The 23,361-nt window shown below is 38.4% G+C and overlaps 1 protein-coding gene across 2 annotated transcripts in view; it reads left to right on the top strand.

Moving 5' to 3' along the window:
* Positions 1-21,181, top strand: part of POLD3 (polymerase (DNA-directed), delta 3, accessory subunit) — a 51,523-nt gene extending 30,342 nt beyond the window's left edge. For both annotated transcript variants that reach the window (XM_011996178.1, XM_011996177.1), the window contains exons 8-12: positions 3,955-4,120; positions 7,714-7,820; positions 13,026-13,138; positions 14,633-14,711; positions 19,019-21,181. In XM_011996178.1, coding sequence (XP_011851568.1) covers positions 3,955-4,120; positions 7,714-7,820; positions 13,026-13,138; positions 14,633-14,711; positions 19,019-19,221 — 668 coding nt within the window. In that variant the 3' untranslated portion in view covers positions 19,222-21,181. The remainder of the gene's footprint in view (positions 1-3,954; positions 4,121-7,713; positions 7,821-13,025; positions 13,139-14,632; positions 14,712-19,018) is intronic.
* Positions 21,182-23,361: the final 2,180 nt, after the last annotated feature.

Below are 23,361 nucleotides of genomic sequence, written 5' to 3'. Positions count from 1 at the left end.
TACAGGGAATGATTCCTACTTCTGTTAAAACAGGTCCCCAACCCACAGGCCACTGATGGGTAGCAGTCCGGGGCCTGTTGGGGACTGGTTTGCACAGGAGGTGAGCAGCAAATGAGCAAGCATTATTATGCCTGAACTCCACCTCCTGTCAAATCAGTGGTGGCATTAGATTCTTATAGGATTGCGAACCCTTTTGTGAACTGTGCATGTGAGGGATCTAGGTTGCGGGCTCCTTATGAGAATCTAATGCCTGATGATCTGAGGTGGAACAGTTTCATCCTGAAACCACCCCTACCCTGCTGCCCACCACCACCCCTGCCTATGGAAAAATTGTCTACCATGAAACTGGTCCCTGGTGCCAAAAAGGTTGGGCACTGCTGTGTTAAAGCATCATGCTGTCACTGACCTGCCTAGCTGGTATGGGCCACTGTACCCAATCAGGTCATGGTTTCTTGGCAACTTTGATGAGACCCATCTTTTTGTTGGTTGCTTTTTTTTTAATGCATTTGTAACCTTAAAAACCCAGTGAATTTTAAAATTCTTATTTTTAAAATACATAAAATATGTGATTGTGAATTGTTTAAAAAAATCAAACTATACAGAAGTGTACTTATTTAAGTCATGTGTTTAGTTAGCAAATAGATCAAGCACCTGCTATATGCTTGGCATTGTTATGCACTGGTGATACAATAGAGAAAAAGACAAGGTCCCTGCCTCAAGTCCTTATACTCTACTGAGAGAGATGGACAAATAAATGTGGAAAAAAAGCCAGGCATGGTGGTACATGCCTATAATCCCAGCTACTTGGGAGACCGAGGCAGGAGATTTGCTTGAGCCCATGAATTCAAATCCAGCCAAAAATATAGCAAGACCCCATTCCTAAAAAAAAAAAAGAAAGAAAGAAAACATTCAAATAGTGGATGATTGTAATTGCTAGGTAGGAGTAATAAGGTTAATGGCACGTAATTCAGTGAGGGGGAAAACCTGGATAAAATAAAATACTATTAAATATTAATGTAAAAAAAGAATTGCTTACAAAGTTAATTTATTTAACAGACATTTCTTCAAGGCTGAATGTTCAGAGTAAAACTAGGACTTTTTTATTGTATTTGACACATGACAAGATCATTACAATGAAAATGAAGCTTGAGAATTGGATGAAGAGAGTTCATTGTGGGGACTTGAACCATGTAAACTTAATACTGGACAGTAACAAGTGTTGGCAAGGATATGGAGAAATTGAACCCTCACGTTCTGCTGTGGGGAATGTAAAATGACGTGTACTCACTTTGGAAAATGATATGGCAGTACTTCTAAAAGTTAAACATAGAGCAGCAGTTCCTCTCCTAGATATCTACTCAAGGGAATTAAAACTGTATGTCCACACAAAAACTTGTACATAGATGTTCATAGCAGCATTCTTCATAATAGCCAAAAATTGAAACAGTCCAAAAGTCTGTCATCTGATGAATGGATAAACAGAGGTGGTATATCCAGACAATGAAATGTTATTCAGCTATAAAAAGTAATGAAGTACAGATTGATATGTGATATACATGGATGAACCTTGAAATATTAAGTGAAATAAGCCAGATAGAAAAGATCATATATGATTTCATTTGTATGAAACATCCAGAATAGGCAAGTCTATAGAGACAGTAGGGGCCGGGCGTGGTGGCTCATGCCTGTAATCCCAGCACTTTGGGAGGCTGAGGCGGGCGCATCATGAGGTCAGGAGATCGAGACCATCCTGGTTAACACGGTGAAAATCCGTCTCTACTAAAGAAATACAAAAAATTAGCCGGGCATGGTGGCAGGCACCTGTAGTCCCAGCTACTCGGGAGGCTGAGGCAGGAGGATGGCGTGAACCCGGCACACAGAGCTTGCAGTGAGCCGAGATCGCTGCACTGCACTCCAGCCTGGGCAACAGAGTGAGACTTTGTCTCAAAAAAAAAAAAAAAAAGAAGAGAGAAAGAGGAAGGAGAGGAGAGGAGAGGAAGATTGGTTGTCAGGGACTGGACTGGGGTCAAGGAGGAATGCTAATGGGTTCAGGGTTTCTTTTTGGGGTGATGAAAATGCTCTAAAACTGGACAGTTATGGTGGATATACAACCAAACCCACTGAATGTAAAGTGATGAATTTTATGGTATGTGAATTATATCTCAATTTTTAAAAGTAATGCTTTATACGTGATAAAATTCAGCATTGATTACAAAATTTAAAGGTCATAATTGGTTATCTTTATTTGCTTGAAAAGGTTTCATGTTTTCTTGAGTATAAGAAGGAAATGCTTTTAATCAGCTAGAAAATAGGTGACTTGATCATTCAGGTAACAAAATGTCATTAAATTTTCCTTAATAATCGCCTTAAATTGTTGCATTGAACTACCTCTTTACCAGTTAATTGGCTATTGGTAGCTGCATATATGTTTAAGTTAGAGTTCTCAAAATTCTGTGAAACCAAGACAGAGAGAAGAAACTCTGGATGCTGAATCTAATGTTTGATCAGTGGTATTTTAATTGAGATCGGTTTTCTGTAATTGGTAAACTCAATGCAGTAGCCTCGCTTTCCTTAATACATAAGGTAGGTAGGAAGTATTTGGAAGTTTTTTCTCCTAATGATGCCATTTTTAAAACAATTGCTATTAAACAGTATAATTTATGTGATAGATTGAAAATTTTGCATAAATTTTAAAGCTACACATGTGACTCCAGTGTACTGTATTTTTTGGATTGGCTGTTGACCCCTAGAGCCCTGGAGATGCATGTTTACTCTCTTATACAATTTGGGATATTTGAGAGGCACTGATACTTGAGAACAACAGTTGAAAATGCAAGAGTATGCCATCATTGGAAAGGTGGATTCCACCGTTCGCATTTTCTATTCAAGTCTTCAGGAAAAAGAAAAGTGTAAATAGATTACATTTTACACTTTGGTCCATCAGCTACACCTTCAAATAATACACATTATTTATAAATTATTATACTAAGCTATGCATAATAGCCAAGACTATGATACTAGTTTTTTCTACACTGTAGAAGGTTTAAGCTATTGTAACAACATATAACCAAAACTACTTACTGAAGCGCCTCCAGCTATTGACAGCTTTCTAATAGTATTTTGTGACTTTACTTGTGAAAAGCTATCACTAAGTACAGTGTGAAGGCTAGATGACATGCTTCTATAGTTCCTCAGATGGCTAGGCCTTTTTGCATTTCTTAGTTCTCCCTGTTGCACAGTAGTCATTCTTCAGCTCAGTGTAGGAAAAGGGTTAAGGACTTTGAGGAGTTAAACTGACTTCTGTTCAAATCCCAACTCTTACCTTTTCTGTCAGTGTTACCTTGGATAAATCATTTAACCAATACTGATCTCTTTTAGTCCTTATAATAATCTTGTAACTATTATCCCAGGTGTAGAAAAGACTGACTTTTAGATAAAATAACTTGCCCAGAGTGAAGCGGGGTTTGAACCAAACTTCCTTGAATCCAAAATGTCTTTAACTTTTATCATTAAGGTAGTAGTGAGATATTAAGGGTATCCAGGCATTAAAAGATAGAATATATAGAAAGTAAAGGTCTTGGCTACAAATCGTTGTCACCATTTGTAAACTGTGTATTGTTGGGAAACATCTTGTAATCCTTCTGATTATTGATTTTCCTCATCTGAAAATGAAAAAGATGATACCTCATAAAGTTGTATATGTTTTTTCTAAGCCTTGCTTTTACTACCATTTAGCCTGGGGGCTGTGATACAATGAGGGATTAGCAGGAGGCAGAAATGAGAAGTTACAGTTAGAGTGGTAGTTGGAAAGGAGGAATGTTTTCTAAATAGTCCATGAGCTCCTTTTTGCCCCTGCTCCTAACATATTACCTGGCACATGGTAGACTGTCAAAAGAATGATGTATTAATATTGCATGATGGGGTCATATGTCGTCTGCTATACTCTATTTATAGATAAACTTAAAGTCAATTTGGACTCAGAACAAGCAGTGAAAGAAGAAAAAATAGTGGAGCAGCCTACAGTATCTGTCACTGAACCAAAGCTGGCAGCTCCTGCAGGCCTGAAAAAATCCAGCAAAAAAGCAGAGCCTGTTAAGGTGCTGCAGAAGGAAAAAAAAAGGTAGGAAAATGTTGTTGCTTGTTGGGGAAGGGTCTCTACTGGGGGTGAGAAGGTCTCTTTGGGCTTACTGACAGCAGGCAGTTTTCAGTTAAGTACTAAATCCCACTTAATGCCTTATGGATACAACTATACAACCAAAATGGAAAGAGAAGCCCACTAGCTTATCTAGTGGAGTAGAACTGTGGAATCAGCCAGTTTGGATGATTTAAGGACCAAAGTCATTTTTTTGGCCTTATTGATCTAAATTGATTGTTAGTTTTTGTTTTAAATTTGTGGACATGGCATAAGTGTGTCTAATTGTGTGTGTGTGTGTGTTTCACTTCAATTTGCCAAATGAAGGGTTACTGTTTCCAGTCAAATTTAAGAGAAAAAGTTCTTTGTTTTCTTTTTGTATCAATGAGTTTATTTTTCAAGTGGTAAAATGTAATTAGAAAAGAAAATAAAAAGCACATAAGCTATTAAAACTAGATCCAGGAATTGGAGACACTACCTCATAGTTGGTAGAATTAGTCTGTTGAAAGAAATCTAAAGGACACTGTCAAGACTGATAGGCCTAGAAAGACGACTTTTGTGGCAAGGTTGGGATTACTCTCGTTGAAAACATCAACAAAATGGTGAAATTTTAGAGGGTTAAAGCTCTGTCCAGTGGGCCTTACCTCCTAGGAACTTATGACTTGTATGGATAAAAATGTCCCCAACCATGGGTACATCACTCACTGTTGATGCTTATTGCCAGGAATGCATTCAGTATTTCACTACTAAATGTGATGTTAAATGTAGATTTTTAATAGATACCCTTAACCCGATTGAGGAAGTTGTTTTCTGTTCCAAGGTTGCTAAGAGGTTTTATCATGAGTGGTTATTGAATTTTGACAGATGCTTTTTTGAATTTATTGGATGCTCAGATGGTGTTTTTATTAATGTGGTGAATTAGGCCAACCTTGTGTTCTTGGGATAGACTCCACTTAGTTATGATATTATCCTTTTTTATATATTGCTGGATTAAATTTGTTAATATTACACTAAGCATTTGTTGCCTGTGTTTATGAGGGCTATAGGTCAGTTACTTTCTTTTCTGGTAATGTCTTTATCAAGTTGCTGTGTCAAAATTGTGCTAACTTCATAAGATTAGTCATGCACTGCATAACAATGTTTGGGTCAACCATGGGCCACATATATGACAGTGGTCCCATAAGATTATAATGGAGCTGAAAAATTCCTATTGCCTAGTGACATCATAGCTGTCATGACATGGTAGTATAATACTTTCCTCACATGTTTGTGATGATGCTGGTATAAACATACCTACTGTGCTGCCAGTCATGTGAAAGTATAGCATATATATAAATAGTTATGTATACATAATACTTGATAATAAAAATGGCTATGCTACTATAATTACTGCACTATACTTTTTATCATTTTAGAGGACAGTAGTCTTTCTACTTATAAAAAAAAGTTGACTGTAAAATAGCCTCAGGCAGTCGTTAGGAGATATTCCAAAAGAAGGCATTGTTATCATTAGAGATGACAGCTTCATGTGTGTTACTGCCCCTGAAGAAGACCTTCCAGTGGGACAAGATGTGGAGGTGGAAGACAATGGTCCTGACCCTGTGTAGGCCGAGGCTAATGTGTGTTTGGGTCTTAGCTTTCAACAAAAAAAGTTTAAAAAGTAAATACAAAATTTTTAAAACAGAAAAAAGCCTATAGAATAGGGATATAAAGAAAATATTTTTGTACAGCTGTACAATTTTTTGTTTTAAGCTGTGTTATTACAAAAGAGCCAAAACGTTATAAAATTGAAAATAAAGTTACAGTAAGCTGTTTATTATTGAAGAAAGAAAAACATTTTAAAATAAATTTAGTGTTGCCTGAGTATCCAGTGTTGATAAAGTCTACAGTAGTGTACGGTAACATCCTATGACCTTCACATTCACTCACCACTCACTCACTGACTCAGCCAGAGCAACTTTCAGTGCTGAAAGCCCCATTCATGGCAAGTGCCCTAGACGTGTGTACCATTTTTAATCTTTTTTATACAGTATTTGTACTATCTTTTCTCTTTTTAGATGTTTAAATATACAAATACCGTTGTGTTACAGTTGCCTACAGTATTGAGTACAGTAACAATAATGTACAGGTTTGTAGCCTAGGAGCAGTAGACTAGACCATCTAGGTTTGTGTGAGTAGACTCTATGACGTTCACACAGTGAAATCACCTAACAATGCATTGCTCAAAATGTGTCCCTGTCATTAAGCGATCCATGACCGCAGTTGGGAGAAGTTTCCTCTGTTTTCTGAAGGAGTTTATATGTACGTACATATTTTTCAAATGTTTAATAAAATTTGCCAGTGAATCCAGGGCTGGATTTTATTTGTGGGAAAGGTTTTTGTTGTGAATTTGATTTAACTAGAGCTGTGCAAATTCTCTAGTTCTTTTGGATCCGTTTTGACTGAGTTGTGCTTTTAAAACTCAAAGTTTGATCTAAATTGCTGAGTTTATTGGCATAAACCTGTTCATTATATAACCTTATTCTTCGAGTTTCTAGAACCTGTACTGAATACAGATTTCTTCACTGTTTCATTCCTGATTGGTAATTTATATTTTTCTGTTTTCAAAATGGGTTTTATAAAAAGCTTATTAATTTTATTAATCTCTTTCCCACAAGTAACAACGTTGGCTTTGTTAATTTTCTTTTTTTTAATCTCATTGATTTCTGTTCTTATCTTTATTATTTCCTTTTACTTTGGGTTTAATTGTTCTTTTTCTAGTTCAAGGTAGAAAGGAAAGTTGGTATTTAAAGTTATATAAGACATAAGGTACTTGTTGGCAAAGATTATGTCTTGTATATATTTGTATCTCTAACATTCAGTAGGTCTTTGATAAATTAGTTGTTGGTTGCATGAGGAGTGTGATGGAGTATCCATTCATCCTGAGGAGCTAAATAATGTCACGGCGGAGTCTAGGTTTTTTTTTTTATTATTATTATTATGTCATTAGAATCACCTTAAAAGGATATCTCTGCCTTTGCTCATATTGTTCTTTCTCTTTAAAATATGTTTCCCCTTTCTACATGATGAACTTCTACTTAGCTTGTAAGTTTTCCAAATATGAATTATATTCCATAACATTTTATTTGTCCAGTTAAATCTACCACATTGCCTTATAGCCAGTGGTGCTTGCCAGAGCTTCTTGAAAACAGTATTTTCTTCTGTATCATTGTATTCTCAATGGCTAGCAAAGAGCCTTGTAGGTATGTAGTAGCTGCTTATTTAATGCTTGTTGGATAATTGAAAGTCCTATCAGGGAAGTAAGAAGGAATTTGGAGAGATTTTTGATAACCTGGTTGTAGCTTCCAGCAGTTTCTAGAAAACTCTAGAAATTTTTTATTCAAGTCACCTCATAAAGTGACCTAGTTAATGGTCAGTTAGCAGAGTATCCTTAACAAGAGTCCTTATTGGACTATTTGGCTGTCCTTTTCTACCCTCTGGAATTAAGACCACGAGTTATAAAGCAAAACCCATAAGAGCATGTGAATACTTAACATTTTTGTTATGTGTAACAAGCTTAATTTATTTCTGGATGACAACAGGGGGAAGCGAGTAGCGTTATCTGATGATGAGACAAAGGAAACTGAAAACATGAAGAAAAAAAGGAGAAGAATCAAACTTCCTGAATCTGATAGCAGTGAAGATGAAGGTGGGCATTACCAGTCATTTTTGGTTAGGGGGATCAATTTTACTTTTAATGTTCAAGGAGCTAAAAAAGTAATGGATTAAGGATCACAATGAGAGTAGTAATTCTAGCATTGAGAGACACCATAGCACCTCTTTCTGTTTGAAACTTGCGTTAGCCTTTTGACTAGAACCATGATCTTTTGTCAATTTGTCAAAATAACACAGAGGGAAAGAGGATAAGAATTATTATTATGCACACTATCTAAGACTTTTTCTTTTCTTTTCTTTTCTTTTAAGGGGAGGATATTCCTTTGGCTACCTTCATGTGAATCTTTTAAGAATTGTGACATTCTAGGCAGCCAGGATATTATTGGTGGTGGTCCACACAGGTAAAACTAGGGTTAACTGGAACAACCTGCAGTGTCATTATTGGAAGGGAATGACACTGTGGACCCTTCTAGTTTTAGGCTGTGGGCCAGTGTAAGATAAGCAAACCTCATAAGGGCAAGAGTCTTACCAGGAACATTAATATGCCTTTAAAAAAATATCAAATATTTTGAAGAACCAAGATCTTGCCCCAAATTGTATACAGTATATAGAAAAAGAAGGAGGGTAAAAAGAAAGTTAAATGGGTTGAACTGATATACTAGTGCATGACTCTACTTTGAAAAGCCCACTTTGAGACACAGTGGTGAAAAGTTTGAACTGCTCTAATCAATTGTCCATGAATTCATGGCATAATGGGTATAAAACATTTTAAGTAATGAGGGGAAATCTAGTCTAAAGTATTTCAGCATCACATGAAGATATAGAGACAAACACATATAGATACTAAAAGGGAGAGTAAAGAATAATAATGAATGCAAAAAAGGAACTTACTGTGCTATCAAAGGAGAAAATGAAACTTGTAAGATTCTACTTTTTCTAGAAACTAAGAGGAATTGAAAATGCTAAGAGAGGCTTCTGGAAAAAGGATATTAGCTCAACTATACAAGTGAGTGAAAAAAAACAAATTATATATATGGATGACAGTAATGCAAAAAAATGAACAGACCCAAGAAATAGTAGCAGAAAGTTGAGTCTGTGATAGAGATGTAGCATCTTTTACACTTCTGTGGATTTAGATTCTACCATTCATGCTATGTGTTTAGAATTACAGCCGTTGATATGCTGTGAGAGGTACAACGTCCTTCTGTGGTTTTTAGTGGCCCTTCAGAATGGGTAGGATAAGACACATGAGCATCCCAGAGAGGCAAATGCTATATTTTCATTCCATTGTCATTTATCAAAATGCTTTGGCCAAGGCTGCAGAAAGGAACAACTCCATGTAGACACATGGGAAAATAATTAGGAAGTAAATGTAGGAATAGGTGCTAATTGGAACAGTCTTCCCTATTTCCAATCAGTAAAAGACCTTGGGAAGATTTTGGAAAGGTCTTTGAAGCCATCAACCTAATGTACATTAAAAAGGTAAATTAGATACTCTAGTATTAGTGAAGGAGTCAGTTCTAAGTTAAGGAATTACTATGGTTGGTTGAGCACTCATTATATCATTCTGAAATATTCCTTGTAGTTCTGATCTGTAGCCTACAACAATAATACTGTTGGGTGATTAGAAATATAAGTGGGGTTATTTAGTTTTGAAAGGAATGTGAAGAAATGCGATAGAGATGCACAACCTATAATAACAGATGATATAGAGCAGAAGCTCTTAGATTTTTTTTCCTCTGGCAAAGATAATTTTTGGCATCTGACTAAATTTATAAACCTCTGCCATTTTATTCTTAAATTTCGTCTTTGTCTCAAAGCCAGTGGGATTTTATTTTAAACCCTTACACAGTCTCTAACTTATTATTGCTTTATTTCTGTTACACTGAGTATGTCATATAGTTCAATATGCTGTCTTCAGCCAGAAGTTAGAAAAGTAACAGCAGGAGAAGAGAAAATACAAGAACTTTGGAGTCAGGCAGACCTGGGTTTAAATTTTACCTTGACCATTTATTGTGTGACTTTAAGCAGGTTAGTTAACTTGTTTAATTCCTTGTTTTTCATCTCTAAAACGGGGATTTTTATCACAAATGGTACAGGCTTTTTATGAACATGAAATAAGATGATGTGTCAGAAGTGCCAAGACAGTGCTTGGTACATGGTTTTCTTTTGTTTTGTCTTTTCTTTTCTTCTTTTTTTTTTTGAGACGGAGTCTCACTCTGTCGCCCAGGCTGGAGTGCAGTGGCGTGATCTCCGCTCATTGCAAGCTCTGCCTCCCGGGTTCAACCTGTTCTCTGCCTCAGCCTCCCGAGTAGCTGGGATTACAGGCGCCCACCACCACGCCCAGCTAATTTTTGTGTTTTTAGTAGAGATGGGGTGTCACCATGTTGGCCATGCTGGTCTTGAACTCCTGACCCTGTGATCCACCCGCCTTGGCCTCCCAAAGTGCTGGGATTACAGGCGTGAGCCACTGCACCTGGCCTGTTTTTTCTTTTACCTGTGTCTGGAAACAAGTTCAGATAGTTTTCTTATTACTCACTCTACTCTTCCTGCTGAGGTGCCCATACTTGCAAGTACCTTCAGTTTTTTCAGAAAATTCCCTTCCACTTCTGTTTGTAACTCTCTACCCAAGGGACTGTGCCTTTCTCTTTTACCCCTGCGGGGTCATATGCACCTTTAGTAGTTCTACATACTCTCTTTGTAAAGCAAAATCAAAAGGCCAGACCCAGAAAGAAATAACATTAAGAATAACATCTACATTGCTAAGAAGAAATGTAGTTTTAACTGATAAATATTTAAGTCTTTGCTAATATTTTCAGTCCTTGCAAGGTGCTTATGGAGAATGTTAAGCAAATGATCCCCAATTTTAGGTAAAGATAGGTATTTTTAAAAAATACTGAGTCCTAGGAAGCTGTGAATGGTTTCCAAGAATTCTAATTACCTGTCTCTGCCAGAGAACTCTTTGACACAGTGGATCTCTGAAATTAGTTTCATTGCAATTTTTACTCTGTCCCAACAAAGGTTGCTTTCCTGGAATAAGTGATACTTCATTGCTTACCTTTCACTTGAAGAGCTGCAGATTGGCTACAAATCTGTTTAAAATACACCAGTGCATGGAACATTCTTTATGTCTGTGTCAGTAAAAATGTATTGAGTGGGGATGTTTGGCTTGGTAAAGACTAAGGCAGACAGACATATATTCTAGTACATGAATGGCGGCAAGTTTAAACAAAGTAGTAGATATTTACAATTTTAAAAGTCAGATAAAAATAGAAGTTTTATAATAGATAATAATCTCTACTCTCTGACTCATCTAATTTGACTGATGCTTCTTTTGTCAACTTTCTCCCATCTGCCTTCCATCTTCCAGGGATTTGTTGAAATTTCTTAATCATTAAGGGCTCTTGACTCCTCTACTATTCTCTTCCCTGTTTGGGGGAGTCATAATGTTTTACTTGTTTATTATCACAGTGTTTCTCTCAGGGAGTGTGTGGAAGGAAGAGAGAGATATATGTTGTCTTCCTTGACCTGGGTTCCTCATTCCAAATTTAGTTCAGAAAGTGGTGGTTTTCCTTTATGTAAATAAATACACACACACACACACACACACACAGTTACTCTGTGTTTATGCCAGGGAAATCGTGGTGTCTCTGCCTTTTTGGAGCTTAGAGTCTAGAGTGGGGATCTAGATAAACATTTGCATACAGTGCTGTGAGAGGGGTCTTAGAGGGTGTCACTAGGATTATTTTCTTTGGTTAAGTCAACTGGTTTCAGAACTGGAAATAAGAATGCCTAAGTTTATTACTGTGAGTCTCAAAATTCCTTTGGCTTCCTCATTGCCTAAACTTTCCTCCTCCCGTTATAACACATCTACCATTATAGCCCAGCTTTCTTCATAGCTGTTCCTTCAGAACAATGGAGGCTTACTTCTGGTGTTTGACTTTTCTCTTGCCTGAGTTCCCATCATGTTCTAGCCTCCCAGAGCTGGGCTGATAGCTGGACTGCTTTCCTTTTGTGTTTCTCTCTCTTGTTTCCCAGAGCTTATAAAGTTTTTGGGGCCCATTTTATACTTAAAGTGTGTAATTTATTGTTCATTCTGGCTCTTGTTCTGTTTCACCTCTTTAGGTCATTTGGCCTTGAACTCGCTTCACTGTCATAATTTTTAACACTGACCTAATCAGTTGGGAGAATTTCAGATCCAAGACTTGTGTTAAGAATTTGAATACAGCCAGGAGAGTCAGGGAGCAGGTGAGGCTAAGTTGCTACCCAGCACTTTCTTTGTGGTGATTGAGTAATAGGTCAGTTGAGGATTTTTGCTTCCCCTCTCATGGGCCGTTTACTAAGACCACCAATTCTGCAATTGTTAAGAAATCATGGGATCCCTCTGGTGGTGCTCATTTCTTGGGTGATGCCACTTCCACAGCAGTATTTTTTTCCTAAAAGTATGCTTTCCTGTTAACTTCAGTGTAGCAGAACAAGCCCTATCAGTGGAGCAGTCACTAGAAATATGCAAAATATTAATCAGGTCCTAGTTGTTAGAGCTTAAATAATGATAATCATTTAAAAGATGACTTCACCCACCTCCAAGTTTATACTCTTAACATCAGCTGGAGATTTTCAGTCTAACAAACATCTCAAGTGATGAAAACCCTTAGGTCACAGTGAAAGACTCTGGCATAGAACGTTCGTTATAACCTGAGGATTGTCTCCACATAGATCTTGAGAGAGAATGTCTTGTCCTCAATGGTAAAGCGGCATGGTATAGTTGGAATAGCAAGGCTGTAGAATTGGATTGACTTAGGCTTAAAACCTCCTGTCTCCGTTGTAAGCTGTGTGACCTTGGCAAGTTTCGGAACCCCTCTGAACCTCTATTTACTGTAATGTGCAAATAAGAAAATCTGTCTCAGAGTTGTAAAAATAAAGTGAAATACATGGCATATGGAAGGCGATGAGTGGATATTTACAAACCAACTTCATAACCTGACTTAGCTATAAAAGAAAACATTTAGCTAAGATACTTCTGGCTGTAATAGTTCTTGATTCTCTGATTTTATTTATATAAAATTAATAAAATATATATTTTAAAGATAACTATATAACTGCAAAGTTCTTGGTTATCACGAATTACTGCTTGCTAAATCCCCTTTGCTGGACATGTCAATTTAGAGAACCAGTGGAGAAGGCATTATACCAGATAGTGCTTGTAGTTCTCTGATCTAAGCCTGTTTCATTATTTCAGTCTTCCCAGACTCTCCTGGGGCTTATGAAGCTGAGTCACCACCCCCACCTCCTCCTCCGTCTCCACCTCTTGAACCAATGCCAAAGACTGAGCCTGAACCTCCTTCTGTCAAGGTAAAATTATACTGGGATTCTTGCATATCCATGTATCCTTTATGTCTTAAGGACCTACAACCACTTTGCTAAATCAGTTCCCTTGCTGTATACTTCACAAATGCCAGTAGATGGCTCTTGTCTCATTCTGCTCTCCTACAGGTTGTACAGAATGGGTGTTCCTCCATTCTCACCTGAAGGGAGATTTCGCTAGCGGGTATAGTCTCAAGAACGTTGCAGAGGTGGAACCTGGGAGCTGTTCTGTATTCATGACCTTCAGCATCTCTGCTGTGCTGTACACCTCCTGTTAGAGTGGTGCAAAAAGAGATCCCCCTGCATCAGAGCAACATGTGAAAGACAGGGGAACAAACAACTTAAACACATTTGCTGCCCTTCAGAAGCAATTGTGGAAAAGGGCTGGATGGGAAAACTGTCAGCCAAAGGGGAAATACAGCTTGGAACGCTCTTCAGCTGCATCTTTTTTACATCTATTAGTGTAGATAATGAAGAGTTGAAAAAATAGTTGCTGACAATTTTTTTTTTCCTTTGTGGCTGTTAGTTTTTCTTAATTCATTGTGCATCATTTAAATCTTACACCGATTTCCTCATTAGCTGAAGAGAAAATGAGATGAAAGAGACCAGTGGAGATAAAAGGAAGTTGGTATTAGTAATACCTATTTGAGACTAAATTAGATAGGTGTAATGTTGAAGTGTCAAGGCTGGCCAGGCATGTTGGCTCACACCTGTAATCCTAGCACTTTGGAAGGCTTAGGTGGGCAGAACGCCTGAGTCCAGGAGTTTGAGACCTGGGCAACACAGGGAGACCTTGTCTCTGCTTTAAAAATATCTGGGCATGGTGGCACATGCTTTTTAGTTTCAGCTACTTGGGAGGCTGAGGCGGGATGATCATTTGAGCCCAGGAGTTGGACTACTGCCATGAGTTATGATTGCACTTCTGCACTACAGCCTGGGCAACAGAGCAAAACCTTGCCTCTCAAAAACAAACCAAAAAAAAAAGAAAACAAGATATGTGAAGGCTGACATAGCAAGTATCTACAGCAAGGGCATATGCCACAGAAACCCCTGGTGTGGTTTAGGGGCCATCCCTGTGTGCTCCCATAATATCTGCCTCAGCCCTCCATTGAAGCCTTCACCACATCGTATTGCAGTGGTCTGCTTTCCTTATCTGTCTCCTCCACTAAGGTCCTTATCCTACTTTTTAACCATGTCGCCTGCACTACCCAGCAAAAGCTTATTGACCGAATGAACAGAACACAGTTCTTTCTTCAGCATGCTACTTGCCTTCTTATGAACAATGAAATATCAAGCCTGTGTATACAGTGAGCATAACTTGTCTATGTGATGGGGTTGGTTCTCTAAAACTAATGTAGAGTTTCTCTCAACTTTTTATCATAATGGAGTACTGGAGAATGATTAGTATAGATTTAAAAGCTTTTGTTATTTTTCTGTATAACATAATTGATCAGCTTAACATTGTATCCTCTGATCTTTTAGAGCTCAAGTGGAGAAAACAAAAGAAAACGAAAACGCGTACTAAAATCTAAAACTTACGTGGATGAGGAAGGCTGCATAGGTAAGGCAAATATTTGGCTCCAAATCCGGAGAGAGTCTTTTATTACCGTAGAGGCACCATAATCTCTTTTAGAACAGGTACATCTCAAACTTTAATTTACATATGAATCATCCCCAAGTGCTACCAATGCTGTTTGTCTATGGCATACACTTTGTGTAGCAGAGTGTAAGTCAGAACACCTAGGTTCTTGTTTAAGTCATACACTATAAAAATAAGCACTGAGATGTTGGCTAAAAGTTATGTTGTCTCTGGTGAAGAGTTTCTTATCTGTGGAATATCCATTTTGCCTAAATGTGTGGTTGTTATGAAGATTCAGGTGGCATAAATATGTCTAAAAACAAGATGGAAACCACAGTATGGGCTTAAGATGTTATCATAGACATTGAGAAGCATTTTTTTTTCCTAGAATGTTTGTTTTTATAAATCTGAACAGTGGAAAAGAAGCTACAGATGATTAGACTGTATCAAGAGTCATTTTTGGTATTTGGTTCCATTTGTTCTTCAGAAGGGAATGACTCATCCAGATTACTTCCTTTATGTTTCCTATTTGTAAGCCATGTTAGGTAAAAGCATGTGCTTGTTACGAAGGCCTAGGGAGGAATTAGAGTTCAGGCTTTGAGTCATTGGCTGGTTCTTCAGCCATGTTTTAGCTACTTCTGCCCTTTCCATAATCAAACCAGACTTCTGTGGAGCTTTTAAGATTTAGCACTTGAGGTTTGATGGGATGCTCATATCCTGGTACTGTATTTTTGTGTTTGAAAAGAGTTGTGGGTTTAGGCTTTTACCTTTGTTAGTTGGATAGCCCATGGTTGTCATTTTGCCTTTTGTGGCACCTGCCACAGGTTGGATCTTCAGAGAAGGTTATTTTTTCCTGTTCTTGATTTTTTTTTTTTTCTTCTAGTTCAAACTTGTTTTTAAAAGATTGGCTCTGAAGAGTCAACCTTTCCTGGTTCTTAAAACTAGTGAGGACATTTTGTCATCTGTGTTACCTGTCCCACTGTTCCCAACCTCCCAGTCCTCTGAAAAGGCCTCTGCCATTTTAATTGTAGCATGCGACTGGGGAGTAAAATTCTTTACATGTGGAAATTCTGTCTTTTCAGTGCCAAATTTCTTATGAACCTGTGAATTCTGGACTTTGAATGGGTTTTTTTTTTCTTTCTTTCTTTCTTTCTTTTTTTCTTTTTTTTTTTGGCTTTCAGTCTTTTAATAGTTGCCATTTTCAAGCCTCTTGGTTTGGCCGTGGGTAATAATATATGTATTTACTATTGACTTTCTTAATTCAACAGTATATTTTTTAAATTTAGGAGGACAAAAGCATTGGTGCCAGTTTTTTCCTCCTCTTTCTGCCCTAAAGAAAAAAGTCAAATGTCGTTGTGAGAGTTCATTGGGAATTTGTGGGTAGTTATTTATTGCTTTGTTTAAAACATAGTACTCGAGTTTTGGCCAGGTGTGTGATGTGGACTTTTTTGCGCTCCTGTCTCCAGACAGAACTGTTAAGAGCCTTGGATGCAACAGTGAAAACTGTGCTCACATTGCACCTTTTTTTTTTTTTTTTTTTTTTTTTAAGGTTTTTGGTCCAAGCTCAACCTAATGAATCTTGGCTTTGGTTACCAACAAAGGAGTTCTGCTTTCCTCTCTCTGCTCAGACTGTTCCAAATGTACCAGCATAGGGGGTTTGCCCTATTCCGTGCTGAATCAAATTTGTTCTGTGGGTTTAGAAAACTCATCTTTCCCTCTTTGTGAGTTTGCAGCAGAAACTGGGGAGTTGGGTCCCTGAGATAAGTTTGGAGTAGACTCCTGGACAAGGAGATGGGTTTCTAAGAGCAAAGCAGTTAAGTGGAAAAGAAATCTGATGTTACCCACAAAAACCAGGTTTGTTTGCTTTTTTTAATGGCAACCCAGAAAAGTGGCATGTTGTTCAGCTAAAACAAAGGCCCCATATTTTTAATGGAGGCGTCCTTTTTCCTGGGGTTTGAGGTAGCTACAGCTTTGAAGATAGAAATATGCCTTTCAGCTCTTACAGTATACTGAATATGCTGCTAAAGAAATTTTATTGGTGCTGCCCTGTTTTTTAACTCCCCCAAGCAATGTGTTACACAAAATTGGCAATGAGACAGCCATAGGTTTCGTTAATAAGTAATGAAATAATGAGCTAATTGATGCTGAAGTGTAATGTTGTAGATACGCTGCCATTTGAATACAGAATATAGCTTATGAAGGAGCAAAGTCTTGTACCACCAACTAGTAGAAAGTCATTTCCTTTCTGTATCTGTAGATGGCTCTTCAGACTTTTCTAATTTAAGATATTGAATAAATAACAGCTCGTAATTTTGTCCCATTAATTCAGTTACATAATGCTTTTGAAGATGCATGTGAGACGGAGGTGGTGTTCTGGGGTCTAATTGCTGAACGAATAGGTATGCCGTGGGAATTCTCTAATTATCTTAGAGCAACATTTCTCAAACTTCGCCGACTATGTGCATTACTTGGAGATCTTGCTAAAATTGGAAATTCTGCATCAGTAGGCCAGGAGTGGGAACTAGAGTACATTCCTAATAAGCTCATGGGGGATTCCGTTGCCTCTGGTGTGTGGAGCACAATTTGAGTAGTAAGGCTTTTCAGAATACTTAGTATAATACTATCTAAAGTTTATTAGTATTGTTTAGCCTCTAAGTGAAAATCAAAGTGAATTCTTGGCTCTTACAAAATTAAAGACAAACTCTGGGAACTCTCTGGGAAGGGATTGTTGATTATGCAGCCTTAATGGGATTAGCTGGATAAGAGAGAAGGAGTGCTCCAGTGGCAATTGCACTTCAACATTTAAAACAGGGAAGGAAAGAACATTAATTCCCAGAGTGTGGTCCCCAGACCGGCAGCATCAGCATTTTCTGGGAGGATGTTAGAGAAGCACATTCTCAGTTCCACCCCAGATCTGCTGAATCTGAAACTTGGGAAACAAGAGTCTGGCAATCTATATTTTAACCAGCCCTCCAGGTGGTTCTGATGCATAGTAAAGTTTGAGATGATATCTTAAGTAGCAGAGTAGGTATTAGGACACAGAATCATTTGATTCCAAAGCTTATGCCTCTAGAACAATTTGATATATTTTATTAGAAAGAATTATCAATAAGAGCTTGAGACTGTCATTGTTCTTTAATGGAAAAAAAAAACTTTAATCATTTGAGCATTTAATATGCATATTAGGTTACACTTTTTAGCTAAGAACAAGCTCTTTTCCTTCAATGTTTCTCTATCACTTGCTGCAACCAGGAAGGCTGAGAAAGAATATAGATAGTATTGGTTATGCAGCTGCCACAGCTCTCTCAAATTACAGAAAGGTGGCGTGCTGTTTCTTGTGGTTGGTGTATGTGTTGCAGTAGTGTGGATCCTCCTCGGTTATGTGACATCATGGCTGGAAGCCACTATCTCTGCCTGTGCCCTTTGGGGCTTGCTCATAATGACTGCTTACTGGTATAGTTCTTTTCCAAGTTTCCCTTGGGAAAGGTTCAGTGAGTTTTAATAGCAGGGGAAAGGCAATTTATGCCTTTGGCTGATAGAGAGTAAGAAAACTGGTAACTTTGTTTCTCATTTTATCACCGTCATTCCTTAAAACTAACAAGTGTGTCATCTGATAGCATTTGCTTGAGATAGTTAACTTTCGTGATATAGACTACTACTAAATCTTGGGTTAATTTGCAGCCATTAAGAACTAAGAACCGAACAGTTGAGTAACTAATCTTCAATTCTCTGTATCTAGGATGTGCAGAGAGTGGGTGGCATCAGGATAGAGCTAGACAGGAGGGTCCACGGTGAGCTTGGCTAGACAGAATGGAGGCAGGCAGATAGGCCAGCGGTTTAAGACCAATAACGGGAATAGGCAGGCATTGTAGGTCAGAGAGATGAGACTTAAGAAGCCAGTCAAAGCATGGAGTTAGAAGTAAGTGTTTGAGATATAGACAATTCAGATATAGAGTTCAGGAAGTTAGCTAACATAGGCCAGGACCCAAATAAAGGATTTAGGCAATTCACTGATAAAGGGCCATTTAAAGGCATGGGATATAGCAGTGAGGGAGAAAAGTGAATGTTAATTCTAAGCATCAAATAGAGGCAGTGTGAGCTCAGGATTCCACGTACTTGCTACCTTAGGCTAGATCTGATCTCCCAGTGGGAGAAAGATTCAGTCCTAAGTAAGCATATTTGCCTTGATCAGAGAGTCTGAAATGATTGGGGTTAGCAAGACATCCCATTTTCTTGATAGAGTAAATGATTCAACCCACCCATGTTCCATTTTTTTCTCATCCTACCAGTGACTGAAAAAGTCTACGAGAGTGAATCCTGCACAGATAGTGAAGAGGAGCTTAAGATGAAGACATCCTCAGTACACAGACCCCCTGCCATGACTGTGAAAAAAGAACCCAAAGAGGAACGAAAGGGCCTCAAGAAAGGGACTGCTGCTCTGGGCAAAGCCAACAGACAGGTGTCCATTACTGGCTTCTTCCAGAGGAAATAAACTGCCATCTCTGGTAGATCAGAGACTTGAAGTGGTCAAGGGAGAAGACCAAGAAATGTGCTCCTCACTTACTATGTAAGTTCATCTAGATCTCCACCTCACTTGTATCAAAAGACTGTTCTTTCATCCTGTGAGGTTTATACTATTTCTGGTTTTTAACCAAAAGGAAATCATCTGGAAGCAGGAGACAAAAAGCTGTTACCTTCTAATGACATTTAAAAAGCACAATCTTTGACCTGTCCAGGAAAAGGGTTTACTCCAAAATTATACTGGAACAGTTTTCAGAATTCTCACTGAAGCCGTTTAGTGGCTAATCCACTGTTCCCCACTCGCCTTATGCCCTGGTCCGCATATGGCACAGGAATTATTCCTTCTTGTTCCTCTGTATTCTGAGAATTCATGTGGGTGTTTCTTATCCTTACATTCTGCTGGATGTGTTTACCCCTCTTGTCTTCCTCCAGTACCACACTTCTGTCCCCTAACCTCCTGAGGCTGTTCTCTGTAAGTCTTTTAAGTCTTGGTTGGACTAAAGGCTGAAGTGAAAATCTCCCTGTAATCCTCTTCCTCCATTATGCAGTATACGGACACCTGGCTACAGACCAGGACATGGCTTGTGTTCTGTTCCTTTCACAAAAGCTCTCTGGGACCTTCACTCTCAATTAGTGGTTAGGGAAAAGCCTCAGGCAGAACACAAATAGAAATTTAATGATGTGTTCAACTCCACCAGAAATTACCTCGAGTCAGCATTGACGATATTGGAGGAGCTGCCGTGCTGCTGACACGGGGTGTGCTTTATGCTGCTTTTTTTGGTTTGTTGATCCCCCTCCCCCACTCTCAGTACCTAGAGAGTGAAACCTGTACAATGAGATAAAGACTAAAAAGAGAAATCCCTTCCTATATACAGTGTACTACATTTACATAAAATTTCTTCTTTTTAAGAAAACAGAATATTCAAAAACAGCACTTTTCCAGGAAGTTAGTGAGGAAGATAAGGCAGACATTTATACATGGATGTTGCTCCTTTGTATTTTTAGCTCCCCTATTTGCTTAAAAGTAGAGGCTCCCCAAGAGAGGATGGAGAGGGAGAGACTGAATTGTTAGTAGTCTAAACAGCAAAGAAAACATTTTTATTAGTTACTTATGGAAAATCGTCTATTACAATGATAACCTTCAAGCGACTTCCATTATGGCTTGACAGGCGGTGAGCTCAGTGGATTGCAGTGGTGTGCTGGTGATTTTGCAGTGAGCTCTGCAGAAGGGGTCACGCTCAGCTGCTGATGTGTCTCACATGTAGCAGACGAGGTGTCTGACTGGCTTCTTCCGCCTCAGGCTGGTGTGTGTCGTAAGTGATGCAATCAGCTGTCTCCTCTTTAAGGTTGGGATTGTGCTGACCTTGGGATTAACATGAGCTTCTTTAGCAACCAAGCATGAACTTGATTAAGACCAGAAGTGTGGGAGATGAGTCCTGGCATTATGTCTAGGGCTAAAGCAGTGGCTTTGTATAGCAAGCTGTATAGCAAGGTTGACATACTCCAAAACCCTTTATTTTTAAAATGAAAAAGGATGGAGAGAAGGATGGAAAGCCTGTACTTAAACCATTAGAAAAAACTTCTGGAGAGAAATCCCTTTTAAACAGTTATTTTTGTCATTGCCTCTGGTCATTTGTCTAAATAGGAATGGAAAATTAAAAGCAACAATCCAATCTTTTTTCTAAAAATTATGCTGGGGTCTCGACTAAAACAATTTGAATTGGAAAATTCTGGTGCTGGTTGGAGTTCCAACTTTCAAGGGATAATACAAATCCTATGATCTCTATGCCCAATATGCTGCCTCAACTTGAGCTGCTGTAAGGCTTAGTAAGTATTGAGTGGTGAGGGTTTTTTTTTTTTCTTTTTACATAATACCATGTTAACCACATGAGTTAAATAAATTTGAGAAATTTTAAGACAGTGCTTCAAACTGAGTATCTGATGAGTCTTATTTGACGGATGGTAACAGTGTTGCAATTATTTAAACTCTGAATGGGAAGAAGGCTGGTTTTCAGTTGATACTGTTAAAACTGCATACCTATAGTCTGAGATGAACAAGTTATTTTCTGCCTTCATCGTTTTTTCAGCCCTGGGGAAATCTTAGTTTCAGTGAACCTCATTGTTTAGTTCATCTATAAGAAAATCTAGCACATTGTATTAGTTTGGCTTCATCACTTGCTAGCCGTATGACCTTGGGCAAGTTTCACAGCCTCAAGTTCTTTATCAAAATAAATGAATTACCAAGGGTTGTCAAGACTAAAGTCAAGTGTATGTAGCATGAATTCGGTACATGATGGTAGTCACATATGTGCTCTACAAATGGAGGCTTCCTTTCTGATGTCGTAAGTGATGTAATCAGCTAGCAACTTACTGAAATGTTATCAGTTATACGGCCCAGGTGTGTATTCTTCAGTCATTCTGGCTGTACATGTGGTAAAAAGGGGAAGATAGTTGTCCTATTTCATGAAAGGTTTAAAGAGAGTAGATATTTTCCTATTGAAGGAATTACAGATGGCTATATTTACTGTTCATTTATTGTAGATCTACTATGTGTCAAGCCCATGACCTGGGGACTAGAGGATATAATAGAAACAGTAGAATTTGGCACTTGATCCTCACAATGTAGTGGAAGGGGAAGCCAGTAAAATGAAATGACAATGCCATATGTGAGTCCAATGTACAGGTCCTCCAAGAATTCCTAGGAGGATAGGTATCAAGGCAGTCTTCCTGGAGGAGAGGAAAGCAAGCAGTTCTTTGAATGATGAGCAGGATTTCACCAGGCAAAGAGGAATGGAAACTATTTTCTAGGCAGAGGAGCATGGGTTTTGGGAGAGGTGGCTGGTAGAACTTGAGAATAGGGAGGAAAGTGTATTCAGAAATGAAGTTGGGGTCTTGCTAAGCAGTTTGGATTTGATTTGTAGATAATGGGGGCCAACTGAAGAAATTTAAGAAGAGTGACAGAAGTTGGTTCTCAGTTAAGAGTGACAGCCAATATTTACTTTGATTTTGTATCCATGATAGTATTTCTACCCTTGCATATGCACATTGTGTCTTAAAATTCTAGCGGATTAAAGAAAACTATCTTGGTTAAAACAAGGCTGCTTAATTCTGGCAGTCAGCATAGACAATTGCAGTGTTTCCCTTGTCTTCCCCTGTCAATGTAGATTTCTGTAGCAGAATCAGTTTTTTAAAGTGATTTCAAAAGCTGGTGTTTCTTCTTTGACACTCTCAGTGATGAGCCTCCACTCACCTCCCTGGAAAAAACTGGGAATTTGGGGGCAGAGGGGCTGGTAAACGAGTGAAACAGTTGTCTTACTCCTTTTCTATCTTTGTTTCTTTAAGAAGAATTAGTTATTATACAGGAGAGAGCTGAAGAGAAGGGCCATATAAGGAAAGTAAATAGTTTCTCCAGGACATGAGTAGAATGAGTGCCTAATAATGTATTTGCCAGAAACGTACTCTGTGTCAAGACTCGTTTTGGTAAACTTGTCTCCTTTCATTGGTTCCAGGATCTCAGTATGCTGTAATGCAGCTTTTACCACCATGAAACATTCTGGGACTGCCTCGTTTTGCTGTGAGAAGGCAGTATTGCTTTCTGAGTTATTGCCCTGGCAGCTCTGTAAATTAGCCCATGCTGTCACCATGCCCTCTCTGAAGGGCACATTGTACCCAAATGACTGCATTTAGGATTGACTCTTGCTGCTGCATGACACTTCTCTCCACTTGTATCTGTGTCCAGTTTTTTGTGTTCTTAAGTGCAGACCACCCACAGATTGCCACCCAGGCTCTTTAGCCAGAGAAACTTGGTAAGGCTTCTGATCCAATATTTTTCCATTGGATCAGAATCCACCTTAACTCTACAATTCCCCTTCTACTTCAAACCCTTAATGTTTTCTGAACACCCACTCCCCTTAATTTTTCTCATTTTCTCTTTCCAGATTCCATGTTTCTTGAGGTTTCACCTTGGCTCCCCGTACCTTCATTTTTAATAATCAAAGCTCTTCATGGCTAGTTCTTCAGCTTCATTCTTTTGGTGTTTTAGGCTTTCTCAAGGCTTTTCATGGCATGTCTTTTACCAGACTGCTCTTGAAGAATGGAAAAACTACTTTGT

This window comes from Mandrillus leucophaeus, unplaced genomic scaffold (genome assembly GCF_000951045.1).
Source record: "Mandrillus leucophaeus isolate KB7577 unplaced genomic scaffold, Mleu.le_1.0 Scaffold504, whole genome shotgun sequence".
Lineage (NCBI taxonomy): Eukaryota > Metazoa > Chordata > Mammalia > Primates > Cercopithecidae > Mandrillus > Mandrillus leucophaeus.
This window is presented reverse-complemented; position numbering and strand designations above follow the sequence as displayed.